This window comes from Formica exsecta, unplaced genomic scaffold (genome assembly GCF_003651465.1).
Source record: "Formica exsecta isolate Colony F162 unplaced genomic scaffold, ASM365146v1 scaffold149, whole genome shotgun sequence".
NCBI classification, from domain to species: Eukaryota; Metazoa; Arthropoda; class Insecta; order Hymenoptera; family Formicidae; genus Formica; species Formica exsecta.
In genome coordinates this window covers 1,198,200-1,221,565 of record NW_021848818.1, presented here as the reverse complement: position 1 = coordinate 1,221,565, position 23,366 = coordinate 1,198,200, and the positions used below count along the sequence as shown (strand labels likewise).

The window sequence follows — 23,366 nt, the reverse complement described above, 5'->3', positions numbered from 1 at the left end:
CCCAACCCTCCCTCCCTTTATCCCCTCGAAGCCGCAACCCCTGCACACGGTGTAGACATCCATTCCCTCTCCGCCGCCGTCTCTCTCTCTCTCTCTCTCTCTCTTCTCTCGCTCACCGCCGAGGTTCCGTGTCCTCTCCGCTTTCCTTCTTCCAACCTTCCAACCCCCTCGACGACCGCCGTCACCCTTCCGCGGGAACGGAGGTGGGGTGGAGTGGGGTGGGTAGCAGATAGCGGGACGACGTAGCTCGCGCGGTAGTTATGAAAACATATGAAATATATTCAATCTGGGCCGACGCGATAACACCGTCGGCCGACCGCGGCGGCGGACAACCCTCCCCTCCCCCTCCCTTGCCAGCCGACTCTCGACTAGCTCCTGCATATACACGGACGAGGCAGGTATATATATATATACATATATGTGTGTGTGTGTGTGTGTGTGAATATCGTATATCACAATATTTTTTTATACATTGCTTTTTTCAATTTTATATTACCTTGTTTAAAATATTAATCTGCGTAACATATATTATGAAACAAATACTAAAAAACAATTTTAAATATAAAAATATGGTATTTTTAACGTAATTATAAAAGGTACATAACAAAAAATTTATTCATACGAGAAGCAAAATTACATAAAATATTATTATCGTAAAAGAATATAGCTGAAACGACGATGTGAAAATTAAAGTAACCTTAGCAAAAACTAATTACCGTCACCGAAATATAGTCTTAAAAAAGAACATAATACAAAAATTAAAATTAATTAACGAAGATACAAGGCGCGGTGACCGAGATACTTTGAGGTAAGAGGCACGTCTTGCGTAAGACGATTAATAATAAATCATTGACGTTATAACGCGAGAAAAAGTCGGACTGACCGAAAACACGAGCAAGCTCGATTAAGGTAATTAGTTTTTGCTCGAGATACGGAGCGATATATACGGTCTCGGTAGCCGAGAGAGACGGTCGGTCACGGAATGTCCAGTAAAATTTTACCGCAACCTAACCGTCACCATATCTCTCGCTACCTTTCGTTATTCTCTTTTCTCCCTCTCCCCTCCCACCCCTTCTCTCTCAAAATATAAGAACGTAATAAATAAAGTAAAAATATATTACCTCTGCGTGTGAGAGCCGGAGTGAACCACCGGTGAACCGACAGAGATGATAATAGTAGGCCACGGCGATGGACTCGCGTTATTACGATACAATTATGTGCTCGACAATATGTCTCGGCGATGCTTTTATTCCACGACAGATTATCCCGCTGATCACAGAAGACGAATTGGCACCGATTTAATTACACGCACCCGTGCAATGCGCAATTAAAGGCACGGAAAGCTCGAGTATATTTCCGCGCGCGTCTTACATGGCGCCAAGTTACGCGGGCGATTCGACTGCGCTAACTAGTGGCATCGATAAGTAACTATAATAGAGGGTGCACTCTACTTAACGTTACGAATCCTTCGAAGCGTTTGATTGACCAATCAGGAAAGAGAAACTCTTGCTCCTTCTATCCGTGTCAATTATATGCTTCGAAGCATTTGTAGCATCTCAAGTGAAATTTTATAGTTTTTTTTTCCTGTACAGTCACGACATCGTGAAATTATAGATCGTTCAATTTGCAGTAAATCTAGAAAAACGATTCTCGCAAGACACTGAAGGTGCCGAGTTGCCAACTTCCCTTCCGCATCGTCATGTCTCAAAGATATTACATGCATGTTATTCTTGAAGATTCGGCCGTTTCATCTCATGCGCGATATCATATGTGACATTTATAGTATTCGTGCTGTTTTTCAATTTTTGAAATTAAATCAATCAAATATTCTCTTAACGCTAAATTAATAACATATATGATAATAATGAGTTTTTTCCATGAGAATATAATTCAACTGTTGTAACATTTATTTATCTATTTGGTCTTTCGAATATCTGTGTCAATGGTATAATTTCACGGTTTCATCAAATAAAATAAATATGTACAACGCGCGATAATTACTAAAATCAAATACTACACGTCATATTTCTTTTTTTTTTTTAATTTCAGGCTTTAATCCACTTGCACGAGCACAATGTAATCCACAGGGACATCCGTGCCAGTAACATCATTCTAACGAAGGAAGGCGAAGTGAAATTGGTCGATTTTGGACTCTCCAGAATACTGAATAACGAACTCGAGAAACGGCACACTTGCATAGGCTCGCCGTCCTGGATGGCGCCGGAAGTCATCAAAGGAGCTGATAGCGGATACGATAACAAGGTCGACGTATGGGCGATCGGTATCACGGCGATAGAGCTCGCCGATGGCAAAGCACCCTTCGAGGACATGCATCCGACACGCGCTCTCTTCCAGATAGTCCGGAATCCACCGCCGACCGTCTACCGACCCGCCAACTGGTCGGAGAATCTCAACGACTTCATCTCGGAGTACGTGATCAGTCAGATATGAAAATCTCTTTATTACGAACGAACGTCGCGAATAAAACGACGCGAGGATCACATCTGATACATTTGTTTCAGATGCCTCGAAAAGAATCCCGAGAACAGACCATATATAGTGGAAATCATCGAACATCCCTTCTTGTCGGAGTTACCCGAGAACGATTACACGGTGATACAATATAATTTGATATCTCAGTGCGATATAGGCTACGAATTAGCGAAGATACATTACAACACGTGGATATGAATGGATATGAATGGATCGTAGTCTTTGAACATATAAAATCTCAAAAATGCGAACTTCCTTCTTTATTCCTTATAATCAATTAATCGCGTTAAAAATAGCACAAATTATAATAACCAACAACAAAAATTTTATTATTTATTAAGAATGATAAAACTTAATACATCTTTCGAAATGTTCTTGGTTTTACAATTTTAAACACTTTAGATAAATAGCCTCGATATAGCTTTTGTATGTGAACCTACAAATAGTTTAATTAATCGACATAATTTCTTGCAATGACCAAAAAAATCGAATACATGCAACATGGATTTTTAGTTGACGCAAGAAATAAAATCATTGATGATGGATGTCTCCAAGAAAGGCAAAGAACAAAGAAAAACGGAATCGATAGTTCGTAATGGTTTTCTGAAGGTAGCGACTTGCATAAATCACAAGACAAATAAATGGTCAACTTACAATGTATATTAAAGCTACAATTTTCTCGACAGTCTCGTAAGGATGAACCAGCGGAACAGATGCTCACGGAGGATTTGGCGGCGTTGGAGATCCTAACCGAAGACGTGATCCTGGATGAACTTCGCGAAAGACTAGAGCGGGGTGAATATCATACATTTGTCGGCGATGTTCTACTGATACTCAATCCGAACGAGAACCGCGATATTTACGGTGCTTACGTAAGTCTTATGCTGGATTATCGATTGCGCTCTTGGTAAAGAATTTTATTCTGAGTTTAACCATTTATAATAAAAATATCATTCCATATATATTTTTTTACTTTTTGCTTACCTCTAGATTTCATTTAAAATCTCACTTGCTAATCAAAGATCGCTATTAGATATAAAAAAAAACGTTTCGAAGCGCTATCCAGCGTGTTCAATAGCGAGACTGCAATAATCTTATATCGTAAATTGTACCATAAATCTGAATGTGCGTGATTTTATCTACAGCATCACATGAAATATCAATGCAAATCGCGATCGGATAACGCCCCTCATATCTATTCCGTGGCGGACAGCGCGTTTCAAGACGTTATGCATAACGAAGAACCGCAGCACATTTTGCTGGCTGGTGAGAGCAACTCTGGAAAAACGACAAACATGCTGCATTTAGTGAAACATCTTCTGTTCCTCGGAAAAGTGAGTTGAACGTGCATACATTCGGTATATAAATAGAATTACGAATAATGTGATCATGATTTTTTTAGGGTCTGCAAGACACTGGAATGAGAGTGCTGCGAGCTATAAAAATTATTCATGCTTTTACCAATGCGGCGACACCGCTTAATGCTAATTCCACTAGATGCATATTACAAATACAGACGACTTTCGGCTCAACGGGCAAAGCATCGGGTGCGATATTTTGGCTATATCAATTGGAAAAATGGCGTGTTTCCACTCGTGACAGGTAATTCTATTCTTCGATGAGATTTTTTTTATTATAACATAATAATCAAATTTTTAGTTTTTTAATCAAAAATCTCTGATTACTTCGGTCTTTAGTTTTATCGAAGCATGGAACAAAGAGTATGCCGTACTCTATATTCTTATGTATAACGGGTCACTGTTTCAGGCGCATCAGCTGACAAAGAGAGACAATTCTTTACATTTAAAATAGTATAATTGTTTTTAAAACGATAAAAATAAATTGCAATATAATGTAATTAATATTAAAAATCTGATAAAATAAAAAAATACTAAAAATTTTAAGTTTTTAAGATAATATCTCAAAAATATATCCAAATATATTATACCAAGAAAATATTTTTCCAGAAATCAATCAAACTTCCATGCCTTTTATTACTTGTACGACGGTCTCGATGCGTCGAGAAAATTAAAGAACTATTGCCTATCAAGTGGAAAAAGATTTCGATATCTTAGAATAACCGACAAGAATGACGAAAAGAAACGAGCGTTCAAAGTGAGAAACGATCCAGAGCACAACGCGGTCAAGTTTGAGGAACTTAAAGAAAATTTTAAGTTTCTGGAAATGGAAGAGCACTGCGAGACTATTTGGAAAATCCTCGCAGCTATTCTGATACTCGGGGAGATCCGATTCGTCGAAGGTAATAACGGAGAGGCTGAATTGGACAGCAACGAAGTCGCTAACAGAGGTAAAAAATGCACTTCGATATATTAAAAGATTACTTTGATATATTAAATCATATTAAAATACTTGTCCGCCAGATGCAAAACCTGATTAGCTGTTTCAAATTGCAGTAGCCGAACTCCTTGGCTTAGACCCGAGAAAATTTATTTGGGCTCTCATTAATTATTGCTTCATCGTGAAAGGATCAGCTGTGCGTAGAAAACACACTTGTGAAGAGGCAAAAGAAGCACGGGATGTCTTGGCAAATACTCTTTATCAGCGTTTAGTAGACTGGATAATCAATGTCATCAATTATAAGCTCTCAATGACTCGTAGCCTTTAGTAAGTTATGCGGAAATTTCATATAGAAGTGTGTAGTAGATGAAAATGATAAAACTATATTTTCTTTCAATTTTTTTCTCTGCCTGTTGATAGATATACAACATTACATCATTTATACTTTAATTTCCAGTGGCGACAAATATTCTATCAGCATCCTCGATCACTTCGGATTTGAATGTTTCTCAGTAAATCGATTGGAACAATTGCTAATAAATACAATGAACGAGCAAATGCAATATTATTATAATCAGAGGGTATTCACTTGGGAAATGGTAAATTTCCTCATAAATTAATAAATGGCTAATTTATTAAAACATATAAACCTATAACAAATTTATAAAATTTATAAAGCTAATTAATGAAGTTACGAGTCCTTTTACCTCTACGTATCAAATAACGAATATGCTAATGAAATCGATTACATGCTAAAGAAAAAAATAAAAACCTGTGTGTATTACATATTATTTTCCGCTATTTCAGCAAGAACAAGATGAAGAAGATATACCCACACGAAGATTACGCTTTTATGATAATAAAGAAGCAGTCGATCAGTTGATGAACAAGGAGAATGGTCTCCTGCGTATTATCGATGATGCTTCGCGACAAATGCAGGACGCTCAGTACATTTTCGAGAGGATCAAAAGGCATAAGCATGGCATTTATGTGAAACCAATGAGTTCGCACGAGTTCACGATTGCACACTATACCGGCAAATTGGTATACGACGCCAACGAAATCGCAGCGAAAAACCGAGATTTCGTGCCGCCGGAAATGATCGGCACGATGAGATATTCCTCGAATGATGAAGTTAAGCAAATGTTCACCAACAAACTGACCAAATCGGGCAATTTGACGATCGTCCATGAACCTTGTCTCGCGGCAAAGAAAACGTCGAAAAATAAATGGAGTGCTCTTATGCAGGAATCTTCCAATTTCCGCGTAAGTGAGATGATAAACAAATATTTAATATATCGCAATTTTTATTTTAATAACAGAATATTTTATCTATTTAAAATCAATATTTTCTATTTATATTTCAAAACATTTATATTTTAATTTAAACGCGTTAGAAACATTTGGAGATGAAGAACTTTTCGCAAAAATTAAGCTGCTCTAGTTCGCAGCATAAGAAAACCTTACTTATTATTTTAATTCAACAGAGATACAATACTGCGTCTAGAGGACAATATTCGCAGACTCGCAAAATGCGGACGTGTATGTTAACGTTCAGAGCAACAAGTCTCGAAATTCTGAAAAATCTTGCGATAGGAGCGGGAAGTGGCACGCATTTTGTTAGATGCATACGCTCCGACCTCGAAGATGCTCCTCAAGGTTTTTATCGGGAAGTTGTCAGACAGCAAATCAGAGCGTTAGCAGTACTTGACACAGCAAAAGCCAGACAACGCGGTTATCCATATAGAATACCTTTCCAAGAATTTCTTCGCAGGTAATTTAATTATCTTAAAAGTTACCGGAAAATATGTGCATATTTCTTTTAACATAAAGCTGAATGTAAAAAAAAAAACACTCATTTTGTTATGTATAAATGCAAAGACGACTATTTCTAATTACAGATATAAATTTCTGGCCTTCGATTTTAACGAAACAGTCGAGATGACGAAAGATAATTGCAGATTACTTCTGGTCAGATTAAAGATGGAAGGATGGATTATCGGCAAGACCAAGGTCTTCTTGAAATACTACAATGAAGAATATCTATCGTGCTTATACGAGACACAAGTAAAAAAGATCATAAAAGTACAGTGTATGATGCGTGCCTTTTTAGCGCGCAAGAACATCGTTTCAAAGATGAGCATCAAAAAGAAGATTGGTAAGTATGTGAATTCATCATTAAGGAAATCATAATAAATATAATTTGCCGATTATTTTGATGAATGTATATATTTAAATATTTCGATCAATGGTAACGTGTATTATTTTAGAAAAAAAAGCGTCACTCAAAAAGAATGACTCGCTTTCGGAAGATGAAGCGGCATTGATGATACAGAAAGGTAACTAAGAAAATAATATTAATTCTGGATCTCGGAAAATATAATATTTTTATATCATTTTATCTATTATTTAAATATGTCCGATAAATAAGTCCTGACATTCCAAGTTTATGTTTCAGTTGGATATTTATAAAATGTTTAAAAACTTGTCGAAAAATGTTTATATAAAACATTCCTTCTCTTTCTCTCCTCTCTCCTCTTCTCTTTCTTCTTATATATAACAAACTTTAACATTATATTCACTTCATTAGCATACAGAGGACATACAGTGAGAAAGGAAATGGGGCCCTTACTGAAGAGAGATATGAATCAAGAAACGAAGGATTTTATCAAATTCTATTGCAGCAGGTGGAGATCGAAGAGCATGTTCCAAGTCCTCCTACGGTACCGTGCAGCCCGTTATCAAGACCTCGTGCAGTTTTCGCAACAGGTATTATGACGAAAATGCATTATCAAGAAATTGAAACTTCAAACAATTTTTGCAGCGAAGAGCTCAAAAATAAACGCGTCTGATTGATAAGATTTAGCATTTTACGTTTCATTATACCCTAAATTTTCTATATATTTTTACATATAATATAATAAGAACTTTCGATAAAACCATGAATATATAAATAAATATCAAGTATAACATATATATATATATATATTGTTTCACATATCGACAGGTTCATCTGTACAATCAATCAATAGTGGCAACTTTGAACGACACAAATAGACCTGTATCTCTTGAAAAAATCGATCCAAACGCCAAAGTAGATGCCTACAGTGAAATGAAACCACCTCAAGTTTACAAATTACCTTTCAATATGCAACAAGAACTATCATACTTCGATACAAGCTATATGAACGATCCCTCGAACATAAAAATTAAACATGCAGGGTAAATCGCTCAAAATATCTTTCCAATTTTGACTTTTATCTATAGAAACAATCTAAATGCTGATTACAAGACACGCATAAAATTTATATTAACTGATCTTTCTGCAAACGTAATGTATATACATCGCGAATTAAAAAAGCCTTAAGTAAAATTAAAAACACGAAATTGCAAATGCAGATAATGCATTTAACATTTCAAAAACACTTTCACAGATCAATATCCACGATAAGCGACGACGAACACGAGTCTTGGGATGCACCATTACGTAGGCAAACCGTTCCTTGGGCCAACAATAACGTTAACGTTAGAGGTACGTCAATATTCAATAAAAAGAAAACTTTTAAGATTCTAAGAACTTAAAGCAAATCCAATATACATATGTATAAATTCGCGGGTTTTTTTTCTACGTTGACTCTTATCATATATATCATTTGTGAATTTTGATACAATTTTTAATTAATAAAAATGTTGTTATATAACATTTATATCATAGATATAATATGCGATTCACTAGAAAAATGATAAAAATAGCAGGCTTAGAATGAGTTTTAAGGTACAAAAGCAAAACAAATTTAAAAGCAACAGTAGACGCGAAAAGCGAAATTCTCTTTCAATATGATACATTTTTTAGATGTAGAGGTTCAAACGACAAACTCACCACATCGCGTTCTCCTTCATCGTTTGTCGATTGGAGGAGAACAAAGTTTGATCAACACTCCGTTCACCAGGGATCCTAATGTTCCGATTCAGTGTCCAGTAGAGGATCCAACTCGCCACAAGAGTCGAGCTCCCGGCTTTCAAATTGCAAATGAGCGTGGCACCATACAATCCTCCGAATCTCACATTCCTTACTCTGTAAATTTACAAATATAGCTGTTATATATATGCATAATATATATATATATATATATATATCTTGATTGACTTGTAATTGTTATACGTCTATTAAAAGAAAAACTTTTCTTTAAAAACATTGATTTCTTCTCAGTGAAATTTTTTTCATTATTTCATAAATCTTTATCTTTTAATCTTCACAACATTAAATAAATAAAATGTTTTTCTTAAAGCAAATTTATAAAACACATGATTGAATGATAAAGATTTATTTATATGCCAAATGCTTAATTTGATAAAATCTTTTAATACATGCAATTGTTTACAACTCAAAACTTTTAGTTCAAAATTTAATTTTTTTGATATAGTATAGAAGAAATATTGTATCCAGACAATATGCTTTACAAAATATTATGCATCAAAAATGTACATTGAAAGATATGATTACGATTAGTCTTCTTATAAGATATATACAAAGATTTACTTTTATAGAACAATATCGATAATGCTGGATCAGCACGCTGCAGACAAAAAGTACCACTATTCAATCAAGGGCAACCTTCAACAATGCGAAATTTTAACCATTATGAGTCAGATGTTCGAAACAGAAACAACATTGATGGAGATTCAAGCTGGAAGTTTGAGGATAAGCTTAATCGCAATATCAATAATAATATTCGGTATAATTATTGCTGAGATAAATGATATTTTTAATTAATAAATTCTCTTTGTAGCCTAATTTTTCTTTTTCATTACAGTGTAAATCCCATCAAGGAATTAGAAATAATTGGACAAGTTAGAAACAATAATGATGAAAACGATGACGCACCTCCGTTTAACTTTCAGGTAAAATGTATTGTTTTACTTATTCCATTCTTTTTATACAGTTATATACACACATATAAACATTTTTATAATATTTTTATTATTAGAAATGTGGAATAAAATTATTCGGATCTCTATTGAAAGTTCACAGAAACTATCAATTTAAACATATTTAATTCCATAAATCAATATTTATATTGTTTTACTTATAAATGTAAATGTTTCAGAATATATAAAATATTAATCAAAATCAATATTTTTTTCCTTTATTAAAAATTGAGCGGTCTAAATAAAATTATTGAGCTTATTTTTTTACCAATTTGAAGCTAATCTTATATATCGTAATATTGATTTCATTTATTATAAAATTTCTTTAATTCGTGATTTAAATTATTAAGATATTATATAACAAGATATTAAAAATGAAATAATTAATATATCACAAACTTCAAAAAAGATTAGCAAACTATCAATCTTTCCTAAAGATGTTGTTAATTTAGGCGATGCTGCGGAAAACTCCTCATCAGCGTGCTTCGATGAAACGCAATCCTGTATATGAGAGCATCACATCGCCGTCAATGCCAGAATTTTATCGTCGCGGTAACGAAAACTTATGCAACTCGAATGTCACCAACAAAAGTGGCGGTAGTCGAGATTCACCAGAGTGGAGTCCAAACGAGATGATTCTCATGTCAGAGAAATACGCGAAGCAGGACGCATGGAATGAGAAATGCGCCAACAACGGCGATAGTGTTACTACGGAGATTGCACCAGGCATTGTCATCAAAGGCCAAGTGGTTGAGCTATAAAGTATCGAAGAGAGGTCGGTTGCATGAATATTAGTTATATTGTATTTAATCAAACTATCTCTTTCTTTCTATACTTGTCATTGCTAGAGATATAATTTGAAAAGGAAAAACGATTGCTAAAGTTTAATGAAAACTCTGAAATACACTTGATTCCTTCAAAACTTTAGATTCTGTCTACCAATCAGATATTAAGATACATATATCTTGAATTCAGGCTTAAAGCTTGAAAATTGCCGATTACTGATGCAACATTGTAACAAAGCCCATAAACGATGGAGATTATAATCATCCATAGATATTTCTGCGAAATTATTGATTAAATATATCAACGATTGCTAGGTATGAATATATAATTAATATTCTGACGATGACTTATTTATAACAGAATGTTACTCCTCCATTGATATTCATTTTAATGTCATTATCAATAACTCAGAATCAATATTCAATCTCATTATGAAAAACTTAACATCAATGAAATTATACCTAGCACACTATAATAACATTGTGAATTTATAATAAACACGCATGATGTGGATGGAAAAATATAAAAATACTGATGTGAAATAATTCACATAAAGATAATAATTTGTCTATACATATATCACAGTAGTTTATATATATGAAAACGTATATTATTTTGCCATCTATCTTTATGCATTCATTCTTAATAAATAATATTTAAGATGCCGTTTTTGAGAGTTAGAGAGAACATCATATAAAAACAGCAATAAAAAAAATTATACAATGTACGTCTTTGTTCACATAATCATGAACAAAATATATTAAAATATCTTATATATAACATTTATATGTATGTATGTATTTCTAATATATATACATACATGTATATAATAAAAATACATTTTAATTTATAACCATTTACAATTTTTGGATATAAGAAGATAAATTTGCATTTGCTTGAACACACACAGTTTGATCTTTATATAGACTATATAGTATTCATTGCCATTATATTCGTTAATAATCTCATTGACAATGTCAAGAATTAGAACAAAATTAAAAGTCATAATAACAAGTCTTGGATACAAAAACTGTAAATACTGACTGATAACATTTACCTAATCTTTATCCGGTTGAGTGTGTGCGTTATCATGATTACAGTTTTGTTGGGAACTCTGCTTAATAATGTTAACCAATGTATCCAATCTAGTAGGATGCGCTATTTGGAGAACCATGTGTGCTTCTTCTAGGATTAAGAGACCGTTGTGTGCGTCACTGGCCGATAGATTATGCGCCGATATTACATGGCGTCTCCAAGCCGCATGTGTCGGAAGAATCTGACAATAATGGAAAGAAAATATCAAATAAATGCAAATATAATTAGATTCGCTTACTTCATATATCCTGCAACAAATTGGGAAGCTTTGGAAACTTACTTGTAAACACCACTTGCAATTAAGAGATGGAGAGATGGTGTGAACGGCTTTTATATGTCTTCTGCGGAAACCCCAACTCGTGTATGCTCTGTCGCAGAAGGGACAGGGAAACGGCGGATATGCCGGTCCATTTTTTATAGTTTCGTCCGATAAATCTGTACCGTAGGATTCGGTGAATGCGGAGAAATTCTCGGGCTGCGAAGCTCCAGGATTGCGTTTCATAAAGGAATTCGAGGATTTCGGTTGATCTAACGCATGTTCGATACGAAGACGATTCGATGAATCAGATGGCGAATCCTCTAATATTTTCGTGACATTCCACAGCGAACTCTGTTCAACTGCGAGCGGATCTTTGTTATGCATTTGCGGGTCTGGAGAAGTATTGCGAGCTTCGGCTATCACTGTCACAATCGGTTTCAACGATCCTGTAAAAAATTTCAATCTATCATTTGAATTCTCTTTATAAATGAAAATTGATAAAGATTGCGCGATTTTCAATTTTGGTTTAATTTAAAGTAATGTTCCTAATGTAAAATGTATGGAAAATATTTACGTTTTTTCTGTAGAAAAAAAATGTTGAGAAAAATTATCGCTCTTTTAAATATTATAAAGAGCAGCATTTATTTTGTTTTTGCATGGATACACAATAAAGAAGTATGATAGGTACATCGGAAATAAAGGGACAATTAAAAATGTAAAATAGGTTTATTTGCGACCAGTCGTTTGTTTTGTCTACAATAATATCGATTTAAATAATAGTCGGCTCGAAGCTGTCGAAATATATATTTCACTGATTAACGCCTATATCGCACGTGCAACCAATAAAAACGACTCGATTTTACAAGTAAACGGAGATCAAAGAACACTTTCGCGCGAATCTTAAGGAAAGAACGCACGCGATGAGAAATCGCACATTGATTCGCAACGTATATCCTAATAGTTCGTAACGCACATTCTGTATGTGTGTATGAGTGACCCTCTACTGCGATTTAAATACTCTATAAGCATGTCTTAAATCACTATTCCTGTCGTCAGAACTACGGTATCTCTTCCTTTAAGTGTACATAGAGCTGCCGCGGTCGTGCAGCGTTACGTTACGCACGCGCGTGACCAACATGACCGACACGATCATATATCTATATTATATATATATATATATACATATCTCATACATATACCTATAAGTCGTGTGCACATCCGTGTATATATATCGTATACATGGACGCGTAACGAATGCTTATATACACGCACATCCTGTCCGTGTATCGATAATGCGTATGAGCGAGTGCGTGATGTGTATGTGTATGTGTATATTGATGTGTATATGTGTGTTATATTCGAGTGCGAGAAAGAGAAAAAGGGAGACTCGCGTGTCTCTCTGAAACGCCAATTTTTTAATATCGTAATGTGTTACTGTCAAAGTAAATTCTCGCAATGAATATACCGCAAATAAATGAAGGAATGTAACGTTATTCAAGGTACTATAAAAAAAACACAGAGGTACACAGACAGCTGAATGATTGACTTCGCTCGTAAGCGCGTTGTGAGAAGCGTCAAGAATTTGTTTTAAATACGCGGTGTGCGAGAACAAGAGAGATAAGGAGAGAGATCGAACAAAGTATCTTGGGAGAGATACTTTTTAATGTGAATTATAATGAAAGAGGAAGGTTTAGAATTATTCGATCGTTCGTCATGTCGAGCGGCGAACCTAAAGCGTATATAAATAACTCAATCGCGTCTATAATGCTCTTGCCTAATCACCCTGTCACCCCGAAATCTACAGCCTAGAATCATCAATCGCGGATCGAAGACCGCTTGTGCTCCGATCCTATTGCACGTGTTAACTTCACGATTTTTGATCATGCCAGCTGACCGTCCGTCTCTTCTTCCCCCATACACGAATCTTAATATCTACTTACATCAATTTTTTACAACGTCCTAAATGTAAAGCTGCGCGAAAGCTTCACACCAAAGAGGAACAAGCGAGGGACGAACCCCGCGACAATCGCGTGAGAACGACGAACGAGGCGACAGGTTTACAAGAACGATCCTATTCCAGCCAGTGGAAACGTTTCCGTTTGACCCCTGACCTGAAACGCCCTAGTCATTGGGTGTAGACCGAGCGCCTCTGAAACAAATACCTTTTCAGGCCCCTATTGCTAGTGTCGATTTTGGTTACGCAATTCTTCCACGCTTCCTCCCATTCGATGCTGTTAGGCGCTATACCGCTGAAGTGCAACAGAACCTCCCGGATTAAATGTATTTTGTTGCTGTCGAACTGCTGTTTTCCCATTTTGCCGTTGACGTTACAGAGGATCCTCTCTTCTGGCGTGAAAAGGATCTTCATGAGATCGCAAGCTAGGTGATCCATCGGTCGAGACGACGCCCAGGTCGAGATTATGTCCGGGCTCGGCAGGAGATCGGCGTAAGGTAGATGCTGATACGAGTAAAGCAGCGGCTTGACGTCCGAGAATCCACTTAGCCCGGACAAGCCAGATAAACCGGAAATGTCTTCAGCAGGCCAGCAGGACTGTTCCCAGACCCTGCCACACACATCAGCACAGCGCGCTTTAGACACGGGCTGCCCCGACACACACGTGAATTACGCGCACATAATAAAGAAAATGCGAGCGAGTGTAAAGACTATAATGAAGGACCGATCACGCATCTTCCATCTCACGTATGCACTGCTCACGCACATGCACCGTCAATATCGAGGCGTGACGCCGAAAAACTGACTTCGTTCCCATAAAGTTTGACGGAAATGAAAGAAGACGAGTCTGCCAGTTTTTGCACGAGTTACAGTTATTACAAATCAATCGCGTTTCAGGATAGCGACAACGATATACTATCGCGCGTATCAAATACTGTGAAATATTTTTGCTGCAATGCAATGAATCACGAAGACGTTTATCATTTATTATGCTAATTACGTCGCTCTCATTGTCTTTTCAATAAAGTATTCTTTACTCGTGCACGCAATCTTTGTCTCTACCTCTCTCACGATATAGCACAGCAAATAAAGGAAACGTGGCGCGCCAAAAGAAAACGAGCAAAACAGAATATATGTGACGAAAGCAAACTGAAGATTCGAAAAAGCTACGAGTTGCCGTATCAAAGAAAAAGCTTTGATACTATAGTAGCCGCCAAACATATGCAAAGATGATGAATTAGTGTACATGATTGTATATAGAAAGCTTATGTGAGAACATGAATTGTGTATGTGCTAATGAAAACAATAAATCATAAGAGCAATACATGTTAAATATATGTAACTCATATTCGAATCTCGAAAAAAACAAAATATTATTGACCTTGCATTAGATTGCAACTTATTACTTCAAATAAAAACTTTGTACATAGATTAATAACAATAACGTATATATTTATCAAATTTAACGTGACATTCAATTGCTGATGAAGATAATATACATAATAAATGCACACTACTAATAATCTACAAATTCGGCAAATTACTGAGAATAAGTCACATCCCTTTTTTCAATTGACAGAATGTTGAATGAATTTGATGAAGATATTCCAGGTGAGAAAAATCATCTTCAAACATCTTTAGAAAAATTGTAGAAAATATATGGTATATATTGTTAAAATATTCTACATGTATATTACATGCTTGTATATATAAAATATATCTTCAAATTGCTAATTTACTAGATTTGTATTTAATTATTATAAAGTGAAAAAACACATCAGCAATAATATGACAGTGAAAATGCAAAAAAGACTTAATGTTGCATTTAATATAATACACAATTTTCCAGCACGCAAACACACAAATTATAATCTATATATGATGATTAATTATACATGTGTGATAGCATAATATATACATAAATTACGGTATAAAAAATATCTGACAAATGTTTTATGACACTAACCTTGATTCCCATCTGCTTGTCCTGTATCTAGCCTTTCTGCTGGATCCTTCTCTAATGGAGACCGCTTTTGGATATCATCTACTGTCATTTCCAATGGTTCTATCTGAAATGCATTTGAATTAAATGTGTTGTATTATAATATCACAATAAATCGTCATTGCTATCACAGTTTTTTAAACTAACTTTCATCTCCAAACGATGATATACTGGATTTGGTAATGTTTCAGGCAACATGTACTCTCCATCCTTCCCGCTTTGATCACTGGTCGCGGATTCATTTGTGTTCTCTGATTGCGGTATTCTAGGTGTTAAAGCTTTCTCCAATATAGAATTATTCTGTTGTTTGCCAACTTTTTGCTTTTTTTTAGATGTCTCTTCTTTAGTCAGCGGTACATCTTCGGCTACAGCCTGTTCTAATTCAGCTAATCGTTTATAGGACTCCTTTGCAAAGATATCTCCACCAGACAAGCCCCGAATTTGCAATGTTTCTGCTGCTTTTAAGAGTGCTGGTAAATTCTTCTGCTCAATATTTACCTCTCCTTTATATATAAATATAAGTAATGCCTCCAATTCACTAAAATGTACATCCTGAAGAATTATAACAGGATGTTGACATGGGTTCGTCTAAAAAAACAAAAAAATGAAATTGTCGAAATATATATTCATATTATTAGTATTCAAAAATTAGATTACTATTCATATTATTAATTAATTATTATAATATTTATGTACAAATTGTTATTTATTCAGATTTTTTAATTACTGAATTTTTTCTTTTACTTATATTTTGATTATAAATTAATTGTTATATATATAATTATTCAAAAATAATTAATATTGTTTGTATATATAATAGCAAATTAATTCAGAAAATGCATGATAAAGCTCATAGCAGAACTGACGAAATTTATGTGAAAGAAAAAAGAAATATAAATAAAATTGATAAATATTAAAATTAATAGAAAAGATATTTATATTTTAAAACAAATTTAAATCGATTATTCTAAGTACAACTTATCTACATCACAAAACGCGATCTCTATCGCATTGTTTAGAGAAAAACTATAGAAACACATTGTCAATTGTCAACAAAAACCGAGATAAGCACGAAAATCGTCATGATTAAGAGCTTGGACTAAACCAACTATAATTGATAACCATGTCCTAGTCAATAATTGTACAGTTTATCTCGAAAATGATCGCGACAATCATCTCTAACCTCGATATGAGAGCGTCTTGAAGGCTACGTGACAGCTGTCAAACGCGTTGTTGTCGTATCGCTTTGTCGAGGCTCGACAACACGCGTTCGATGCAACTACGAAACGAGAGGACAGATTCCGGGATCCTCCGAGAAACCTCAAGAATAGCTCGCGCAAGTTCGTCGACGAGCAGCAAGCTCACCTGGAAGACCTTCTTGAAGAAGGGACTGCTGGCCGATAGTATCACCTTGTGCGCCGTGAGACACTGTCCGTCACTGGCGAGGGTCACGTCCACCAGACCCTCTTCCTCCCACAGGCTCTCGAAGCTGGTCGCGATATTGCTGAGGAAACTGTTCCACTTTAGACATATTTGACTTGACATATCGCGGCTGATGTCGGACGGCACGGTCGGTGGTGTGTCGCGGACGCTATCGCACCGTGGTGTCCGCGGGACCCTCTCACGCGATGACGGGGACGGCGAACGCGACAGTGGGACGGCAGTCGTGCCAGGCACGCACAAACATCGTGAGAATACCACCGAGCAGCATGGCCGTCCGCGCTATTGGTCCCCGTTCGCGCGCCAAATTCGAATGACGTGGCGCTTCAAACCTGTGTTCCGCCACAGGACTGTTACCTTTTGCACGTATAGCACAAGAGGATGGTGGGATATGATATTCTATATGGTCCCGCATTTATTTACGCACAACTTTGAAAACGTTGCCATAATACATTCGATGAAATAAGGGCTCTGGAGTAAATCCGTTTGTCTTTAGGGCAGAGTCTAGTTTTTTGCATATTTCTCTGTAGTGAATGTAAAACAGATATATAGACAAAACGGTTGAAATAACGCTCGAATAAACTATATATATTCACTAGAAATATTATATTAACTTTTTAATAATCATTATTATTAGTATCTGCAATTTATATAGCAATAAATCGTTATGCATTCAAATTTTGGAGCTTTAAGAGACAGGAAAGAAGCAAGAGAGACGATAGCTGAAAGAAATAATAAAACGCTAATAAAATTTTCAAAATTTGATTTAAGCCCCGTTTACATATTCTTAGTATCGATAAATTTTTTTTTTTATTAAAAGAATTTTCCAGAATTACCAAAATTCGGAAAGTTGTGAATAATTTTCAATTCATGAATATATATGCGCTATTATTGTTACACATTGATTTTGTACTCGTCTAGAAAACGTTATTTCGTAAGAAAATAGCGGCGGACAATGTTGGAGATCGAAAAGCAAAGTTGTTCCACGGCACGGTAGACTTACATTAAGGCGAAGCCGAGTGTGCATGCGTGCGTGCTCTTACGTGCGTGCTCGCGTGCGTACAATTCAACTGTGTACGACCACCGCCGATTCCCGCGTGCGTGGCCGCGTGCGTGCATGCGTGCGTGCGTTCTCGCTCGCGTGCATGCATGCTTGCGTGCGTTATAACAGAGTTCCATAATCGTTATGAGGTTCTACCAGGTTCTACGTTCTACCCTGCTTCACGTCCCAGCCGTGAAGCATGAAAATACAAGACAAAAACTTAGCAATATTTCGACGCGTTTGTTTTGTTTAATCGAAGAAATAATTAACTGTAATTTGTATCTTTACAATTTTTTTTTTTTTTTCAAACAGATCCAATAGGAAGGGAGAGAGTGTTGTCTAAATTTTACAATGATTGCAAATCGATCGCACAAGATTATAAGAACGAATAAAAAATAAAGCAGAGCTATAATTTACATTTTTGCTCTGCTTGTTAGCTTCAAGAGTTATTACAGATTCTCGACTCTTACAATTATCACACATTCTATTATGAAATATACGACGGTAAATAATAAATGTATATATGTGTGCGTGTGGGAGTGAACGAATATATTATTTTATTTTATATACACTCTCTCTTCCCTTGCAGATAAATTATAATTTCAAATAAATTTGAATCGCTAAGTTTGCTCAAATGTGAGTTTTATTATCGCGTGTTTGTAACTTATAATTGAGAATTATCATTGCTAAAGAATATATTTTTATTCTGTATTGTATATATTCTATATATATATATATATGGGATTTATCTCTATCTATCTCTTTGTAGAAATGATTGTTGCAAGGCAGAAAGTTGATGCTCCGAAAGATTGCCTCACTTGGCGATTTTTACAGAATAATGTTGCATGAGAAAAGATGGCCCGACAAAGTCACGCGATATCCTCCAATTTGATCACATTTAGGATTGTCGCTACTTCCTGCTACTGGTACAATTTCCGCAATATATTTTATCACAATGGATTATGGGAGAAACAATATATTATTTATTTTATATGTACAAATAATGATTGATCCTAAATTTATATGTGTGTGTATACGTTTTGAAATAATACAGCTATATATAGTTAATAATAAATGTATACTAATCAAAATCTATACATTTTTAGAGAGAGCTTTATTTATATGTAGTATTAATAAGAATGTTCTTTCGAATGATTGGTTCTAAAAATGATTATTTCAATGGCATTTATTTACATCCGTTAATACACGATGTCTCAAACGCATGCACTCTTGCGAGAAGCTTTGGTAGTCGACTAAAGTGCTTCGAAGTGCTTTACCTTCAGTCGATTTTATGAGTGGTCCTGCTTGATATGACATGGCAAATTATACAATCAACGGAGAACCACACTCTCCATGCTGTACAATTCCAAAATAACGCGATATTTTCATAAATATAAAATGTTTTTAATCGATTGAATATAGATATTGAAGAATAATGTATTAAAATAAATTTAAATACTCAAACATATTCAATTTAAATTTTCGAGTTTTCTTATATAATTGTTTCTATAATTCATACGCGTAAATAGAACTCCACATATTTATATATAACATATTTTCCTTCAAGAGTTCATAATAGCTTTGCGAATTCGAGGTACCCGAGATATATCAAATGCCTGAAGGTTTTTTCAAACCGAAAAGAGAGAGAGAGTTTAAAATAATCAAATTCTATTTTCTATTCTTTCTTAAAATATGACAAAAATTTTTTTAAGTGCCATTATGAAAAGCAATTATAAACAAATATTTGTAATATCATAAAACATGTTATTCGTTTATGGATGTGTGAGGAGAGAATTGCAAACTAGATGTCCTTCGTATATGAAAAAATTGTTGGCCCTGAAAAGGGCCGTTTATAATTGTTGCCGATTTGTAATTAAGCTTTCTTCTCAGTTTTCTTCGGCAGCAAGACCGCCTGAATGTTTGGCAGTACCCCACCCTGAGCGATAGTAACGCCAGAGAGCAATTTATTCAATTCCTCGTCATTACGTATGGCTAGCTGTAAATGCCTGGGGATGATCCTGGTCTTCTTGTTATCACGTGCAGCATTTCCTGCCAACTCCAGTACTTCAGCGGCGAGATATTCCATCATGGCGGCAAGATAGACCGGAGCACCAGCGCCAACGCGTTCAGCGTAATTTCCTTTACGCAGAAGTCGGTGAATACGTCCAACGGGGAACTGCAGTCCAGCACGAGTAGATCGCGACTTTGACTTTCCCTTAGCCTTTCCGCCTTTTCCACGGCCAGACATGATGAATAAATTTGCGGTTAACAAACAACAGCTCCTTTATCGATGCGAAACCAACGATGCTTGGATACGTTCTGTTGCTCGAGCCTGTTCCGCCGACTATTTATACCATTCTGCGTTACCTCGGGCGTCCAATGGCGTGCCAGATTGCTACGGTTGGACGCAGAACGTCATGTGATTGGTGCGCCGCTACTGTCGCTTTACTATATATAAGAGCTGCGTTAAAGATTATGTGGCTTTTGATATTCTGCTGCAATGATCAGCGTATGGCCCTAAAAAAGATGAATTTTGCCGTTCAAAACGATCGGCAAATAGTAAAAAAAAAAATCTTATAGATTCAGAAAAATATAAGTAAGAATAATAAGAAAAATAGGAAGAAAACTACATTATATACATAAAAAAATGTTTTCAAATTCGTTGTATTGTTTTAATTAACAGACTTACGTAAGGAAAATTTTTATATCTTCGAAGTTAACCACTCATATGATATCATTACAAATGTAGAACAGATTTATTAGAACATATATACATGTGAAATTAACATTACGATTAAAAACATACATAACTATTTTGACAAGATTATTTAACATATTTGCATCGATTTTAATAGGACTAAAAAATTTTTCATGAATGTTTTTACCTTATGAAATTTAAATATATCTTTTTATAATTTGATTTCATCGTCATATATATACATATATGTCGTTATGTGTACATATATGTATAATCAGATATACATTGTACGTACATATATTATATGAATTTCGATTAAAGTGAGAAGTGAGAAGCGCATGTCGAGAATTCGTAAAAGCTATCGCTATAGTATTTTAGCAACTGTCTCATTGTTAGTGTGTTATTGCTGCTGTTTTTATATTTTGACGAAAAAAATAATCATTTTAAATTATTAAATATTTTTTTAGAACATTATGTCTCTCTCCGGTAAGTTTTATATTTCAATTTCTGCATATATATGAAATAATACATATTTCCAAGAGAAAGCACGTGTGTCACTAACATTTATTTACTATTAGAGGTTATATCTCTCTTTCTGAAGTTCTTTTCATATCATATTGTATATAATATATATAGGAAGTATCTCTCTCTCTATAACATATAAAAAATATTAAATATTTCTTATCTGTTATTTTATTAATTTATTATGTCATTTTCAATTATTGTACTAATTTAACTTATTATATAAATGAGAGTGTGCACGTCCGTATATACGCATTGAGGTATTTAATTAAACGGATATGACATAACGTGTGTCATATTAATATATAATTTAGAATTAATACCAAATATATGTGATTTACATAAAACTGAATGTGTGCTAAAATAAATATCAATTTTTTTAAATGTTTTTTTTTTATATTCTTAAATAACCAATATACTTTTCTCTATATTTAAATCTTGCTTTGAATTGTCCGATCTATATGATTTTGCAATGTTATAGACAGGGTAATATCCGACAATGCTGATCATATTGTTTGGATTGATATGGAGGTAGCAAAATATTACAAATAATATTTAATTTTAGTAATTATGATGAAAAGCAACCAAAAATTAATGCAGAAATATTAAATTGATCAAATTATATTATTACAGATGACTGGACTGGATGTAGAAAAAGATCACATATTAGAAATTGCCTGTGTTGTAACAGATAAAACATTGAAAATTATTAGCGAAGAATTAAATATTATAATACATCAATCAAATATAATTTTAGATAATATGAATACATGGTGTAAAAGACAGCATAAAAAAGTAAGCCTTGATTTTACTTGAGTGATATGTTTTCTTGAACTTGGCATTTACAAATTGATAAATTTTGAATATTTTTATATATAATTTATTTTATTAATAACTAGTTTTTATATATAATTGGTATATATGTGAATTTTAGACTGGATTGACAGAAAATTCTCGTTCAAGTACAATCTCGTTGGAAGATGCTGAAAAGATGGTGCTTAACTTTTTACAAAAATATATTCCTAGAGGTGTATGTCCACTGGCTGGAAATACAGTCTACATGGATCGTTTCTTTCTATACAAATATATGCCGCTAGTTAACAATTTTTTGCACTACAGGATTATTGATGTTAGTGCAATCAAGGAAGTTGTCAGGTATAACAAATCTTTTCTATTTTGATACAAACAGTAATATTAATATTCTTTTCTTGTGCAATATAAATAAAATTAAGAGCAATCTACCATAGAATAGATATTTAAAGTGATAATATAAAACATGATTGATGACGAATAAATTTTTATAATTTTTAGAAGATGGAATCCAAGTGTATATGATTCTGTTCCAAAAAAAGAATTAAAACATAGGGCTTTAGATGATATAAAAGAAAGCATTAAGGAGCTAGCTTATTATCAAAAATATATATTTGGGTTTCAATAATAGTATAATTTTTTATATTTAAAAGAAACTATAATATACATTTTTATCAATATCTTTTTTAAAGCAGAAAATATCATATACTGAAAACCATCAAGTGCATCAATACAACTAAATTTGTAAATACTTATAAATTGTGACTAATGAATGTGTAAATATATATTTTCAATCAAGAATTACTTCTCATCAAGCATAATAAAAGCATAATAAAATATATGTAAATCTTATCTTTGTATTATGTGTATAGATTATGTATTTATGATTTTAATATAATAATCATGCTATCTTTTAACAATTATATACATGTGTGTATATTTGTGTATAAAATTGTGTTTTATATTTTTCTGTTTATTTTGTAGTTTATATGAAATATATTATTGGCAAAAATATGTATATCGAACTGTATTTTAAGA

General features: G+C 34.3%; 4 protein-coding genes across 12 annotated transcripts in view; 2 read left to right on the top strand and 2 right to left on the bottom strand.

Moving 5' to 3' along the window:
* Window positions 1–11,230, top strand: part of LOC115246361 (neither inactivation nor afterpotential protein C) — a 25,894-nt gene extending 14,664 nt beyond the window's left edge. For 4 of the 5 annotated variants that reach the window (XM_029825126.1, XM_029825127.1, XM_029825128.1 and 1 more), the window contains exons 5-25: window positions 2,050–2,429; window positions 2,523–2,613; window positions 3,007–3,102; window positions 3,180–3,365; window positions 3,639–3,827; window positions 3,896–4,095; window positions 4,461–4,801; window positions 4,908–5,118; window positions 5,249–5,390; window positions 5,599–6,057; window positions 6,279–6,565; window positions 6,693–6,949; window positions 7,062–7,130; window positions 7,382–7,560; window positions 7,799–8,013; window positions 8,226–8,323; window positions 8,645–8,868; window positions 9,340–9,527; window positions 9,606–9,693; window positions 10,173–10,495; window positions 10,649–11,230. In XM_029825126.1, coding sequence (XP_029680986.1) covers window positions 2,050–2,429; window positions 2,523–2,613; window positions 3,007–3,102; window positions 3,180–3,365; window positions 3,639–3,827; window positions 3,896–4,095; window positions 4,461–4,801; window positions 4,908–5,118; window positions 5,249–5,390; window positions 5,599–6,057; window positions 6,279–6,565; window positions 6,693–6,949; window positions 7,062–7,130; window positions 7,382–7,560; window positions 7,799–8,013; window positions 8,226–8,323; window positions 8,645–8,868; window positions 9,340–9,527; window positions 9,606–9,693; window positions 10,173–10,481 — 4,209 coding nt within the window. In that variant the 3' untranslated portion in view covers window positions 10,482–10,495; window positions 10,649–11,230. Of the gene's footprint in view, window positions 1–2,049; window positions 2,430–2,522; window positions 2,614–3,006; window positions 3,103–3,179; window positions 3,366–3,638; window positions 3,828–3,895; window positions 4,096–4,460; window positions 4,802–4,907; window positions 5,119–5,248; window positions 5,391–5,598; window positions 6,058–6,278; window positions 6,566–6,692; window positions 6,950–7,061; window positions 7,131–7,381; window positions 7,561–7,798; window positions 8,014–8,225; window positions 8,324–8,644; window positions 8,869–9,339; window positions 9,528–9,605; window positions 9,694–10,172; window positions 10,496–10,648 lie in introns of those variants that run through there. The other variant, XM_029825129.1, reaches the window with a different exon arrangement.
* On the bottom strand, window positions 8,731–17,524 carry LOC115246362 (transcription factor GAGA-like). Of its 3 annotated transcripts, none has more exons than XM_029825131.1 (6): window positions 17,182–17,524; window positions 15,964–16,404; window positions 15,781–15,883; window positions 11,882–12,306; window positions 11,564–11,782; window positions 8,731–8,866 (listed from the first exon to the last, which is right to left on the bottom strand). In XM_029825131.1, the coding sequence occupies exons 1-5, from the start codon at window positions 17,359–17,361 to the stop codon at window positions 11,564–11,566; spliced, it is 1,368 nt and encodes a 455-aa protein (XP_029680991.1). In that variant the 5' UTR covers window positions 17,362–17,524; the 3' UTR covers window positions 8,731–8,866. The 3 variants fall into 3 exon arrangements, with proteins under 3 accessions (XP_029680991.1, XP_029680992.1, XP_029680990.1); XM_029825132.1 differs by lacking the exon at window positions 8,731–8,866 and adding an exon at window positions 10,394–10,475; XM_029825130.1 differs by lacking the exon at window positions 8,731–8,866 and having other exon boundaries at window positions 11,023–11,782; window positions 17,182–17,523.
* A 1,739-nt stretch (window positions 17,525–19,263) lies between these two features.
* LOC115246412 (histone H2A-like) lies at window positions 19,264–20,618 on the bottom strand. The gene has a single exon (XM_029825227.1). It carries the CDS (start codon window positions 20,544–20,546, stop codon window positions 20,172–20,174), a length of 375 nt encoding a protein of 124 aa, XP_029681087.1. The 5' UTR covers window positions 20,547–20,618; the 3' UTR covers window positions 19,264–20,171.
* Window positions 20,619–21,310: 692 nt separating this feature from the next.
* Window positions 21,311–23,248, top strand: LOC115246393 (probable oligoribonuclease). 3 transcript variants are annotated; one of them, XM_029825191.1, is made up of 5 exons: window positions 21,311–21,482; window positions 22,000–22,049; window positions 22,152–22,313; window positions 22,453–22,673; window positions 22,830–23,248. In XM_029825191.1, exons 1-5 carry the CDS (start codon window positions 21,470–21,472, stop codon window positions 22,954–22,956), a joined length of 573 nt encoding a protein of 190 aa, XP_029681051.1. In that variant the 5' UTR covers window positions 21,311–21,469; the 3' UTR covers window positions 22,957–23,248. The 3 variants fall into 3 exon arrangements, with proteins under 3 accessions (XP_029681051.1, XP_029681053.1, XP_029681052.1); XM_029825192.1 differs by lacking the exon at window positions 21,311–21,482 and adding an exon at window positions 21,732–21,778; XM_029825193.1 differs by lacking the exon at window positions 22,000–22,049 and having other exon boundaries at window positions 21,320–21,482.
* The last annotated feature ends 118 nt before the right edge of the window (window positions 23,249–23,366 follow it).

Bases quoted from the DNA above. Each gene is read 5' to 3' on its own strand.
- LOC115246412 (XM_029825227.1), bottom strand. From the start codon at position 20,546: ATGTCTGGCCGTGGAAAAGGCGGAAAGGCTAAGGGAAAGTCAAAGTCG.
- LOC115246393 (XM_029825191.1), top strand. The intron at 22,314-22,452 runs GTAAGCCTTGAT...TGTGAATTTTAG, and splicing joins GTAAAAGACAGCATAAAAAA to ACTGGATTGACAGAAAATTC. The intron at 22,674-22,829 runs GTATAACAAATC...TATAATTTTTAG, and splicing joins GCAATCAAGGAAGTTGTCAG to AAGATGGAATCCAAGTGTAT.
- LOC115246362 (XM_029825131.1), bottom strand. From the start codon at position 17,361: ATGTCAAGTCAAATATGTCTAAAGTGGAACAGTTTCCTCAGCAATATC. The intron at 16,405-17,181 runs GTGAGCTTGCTG...TTGTTTTTTTAG, and splicing joins TCTTCAAGAAGGTCTTCCAG to ACGAACCCATGTCAACATCC. The intron at 11,783-11,881 runs GTAAGTTTCCAA...CATTATTGTCAG, and splicing joins ATTGCAAGTGGTGTTTACAA to ATTCTTCCGACACATGCGGC.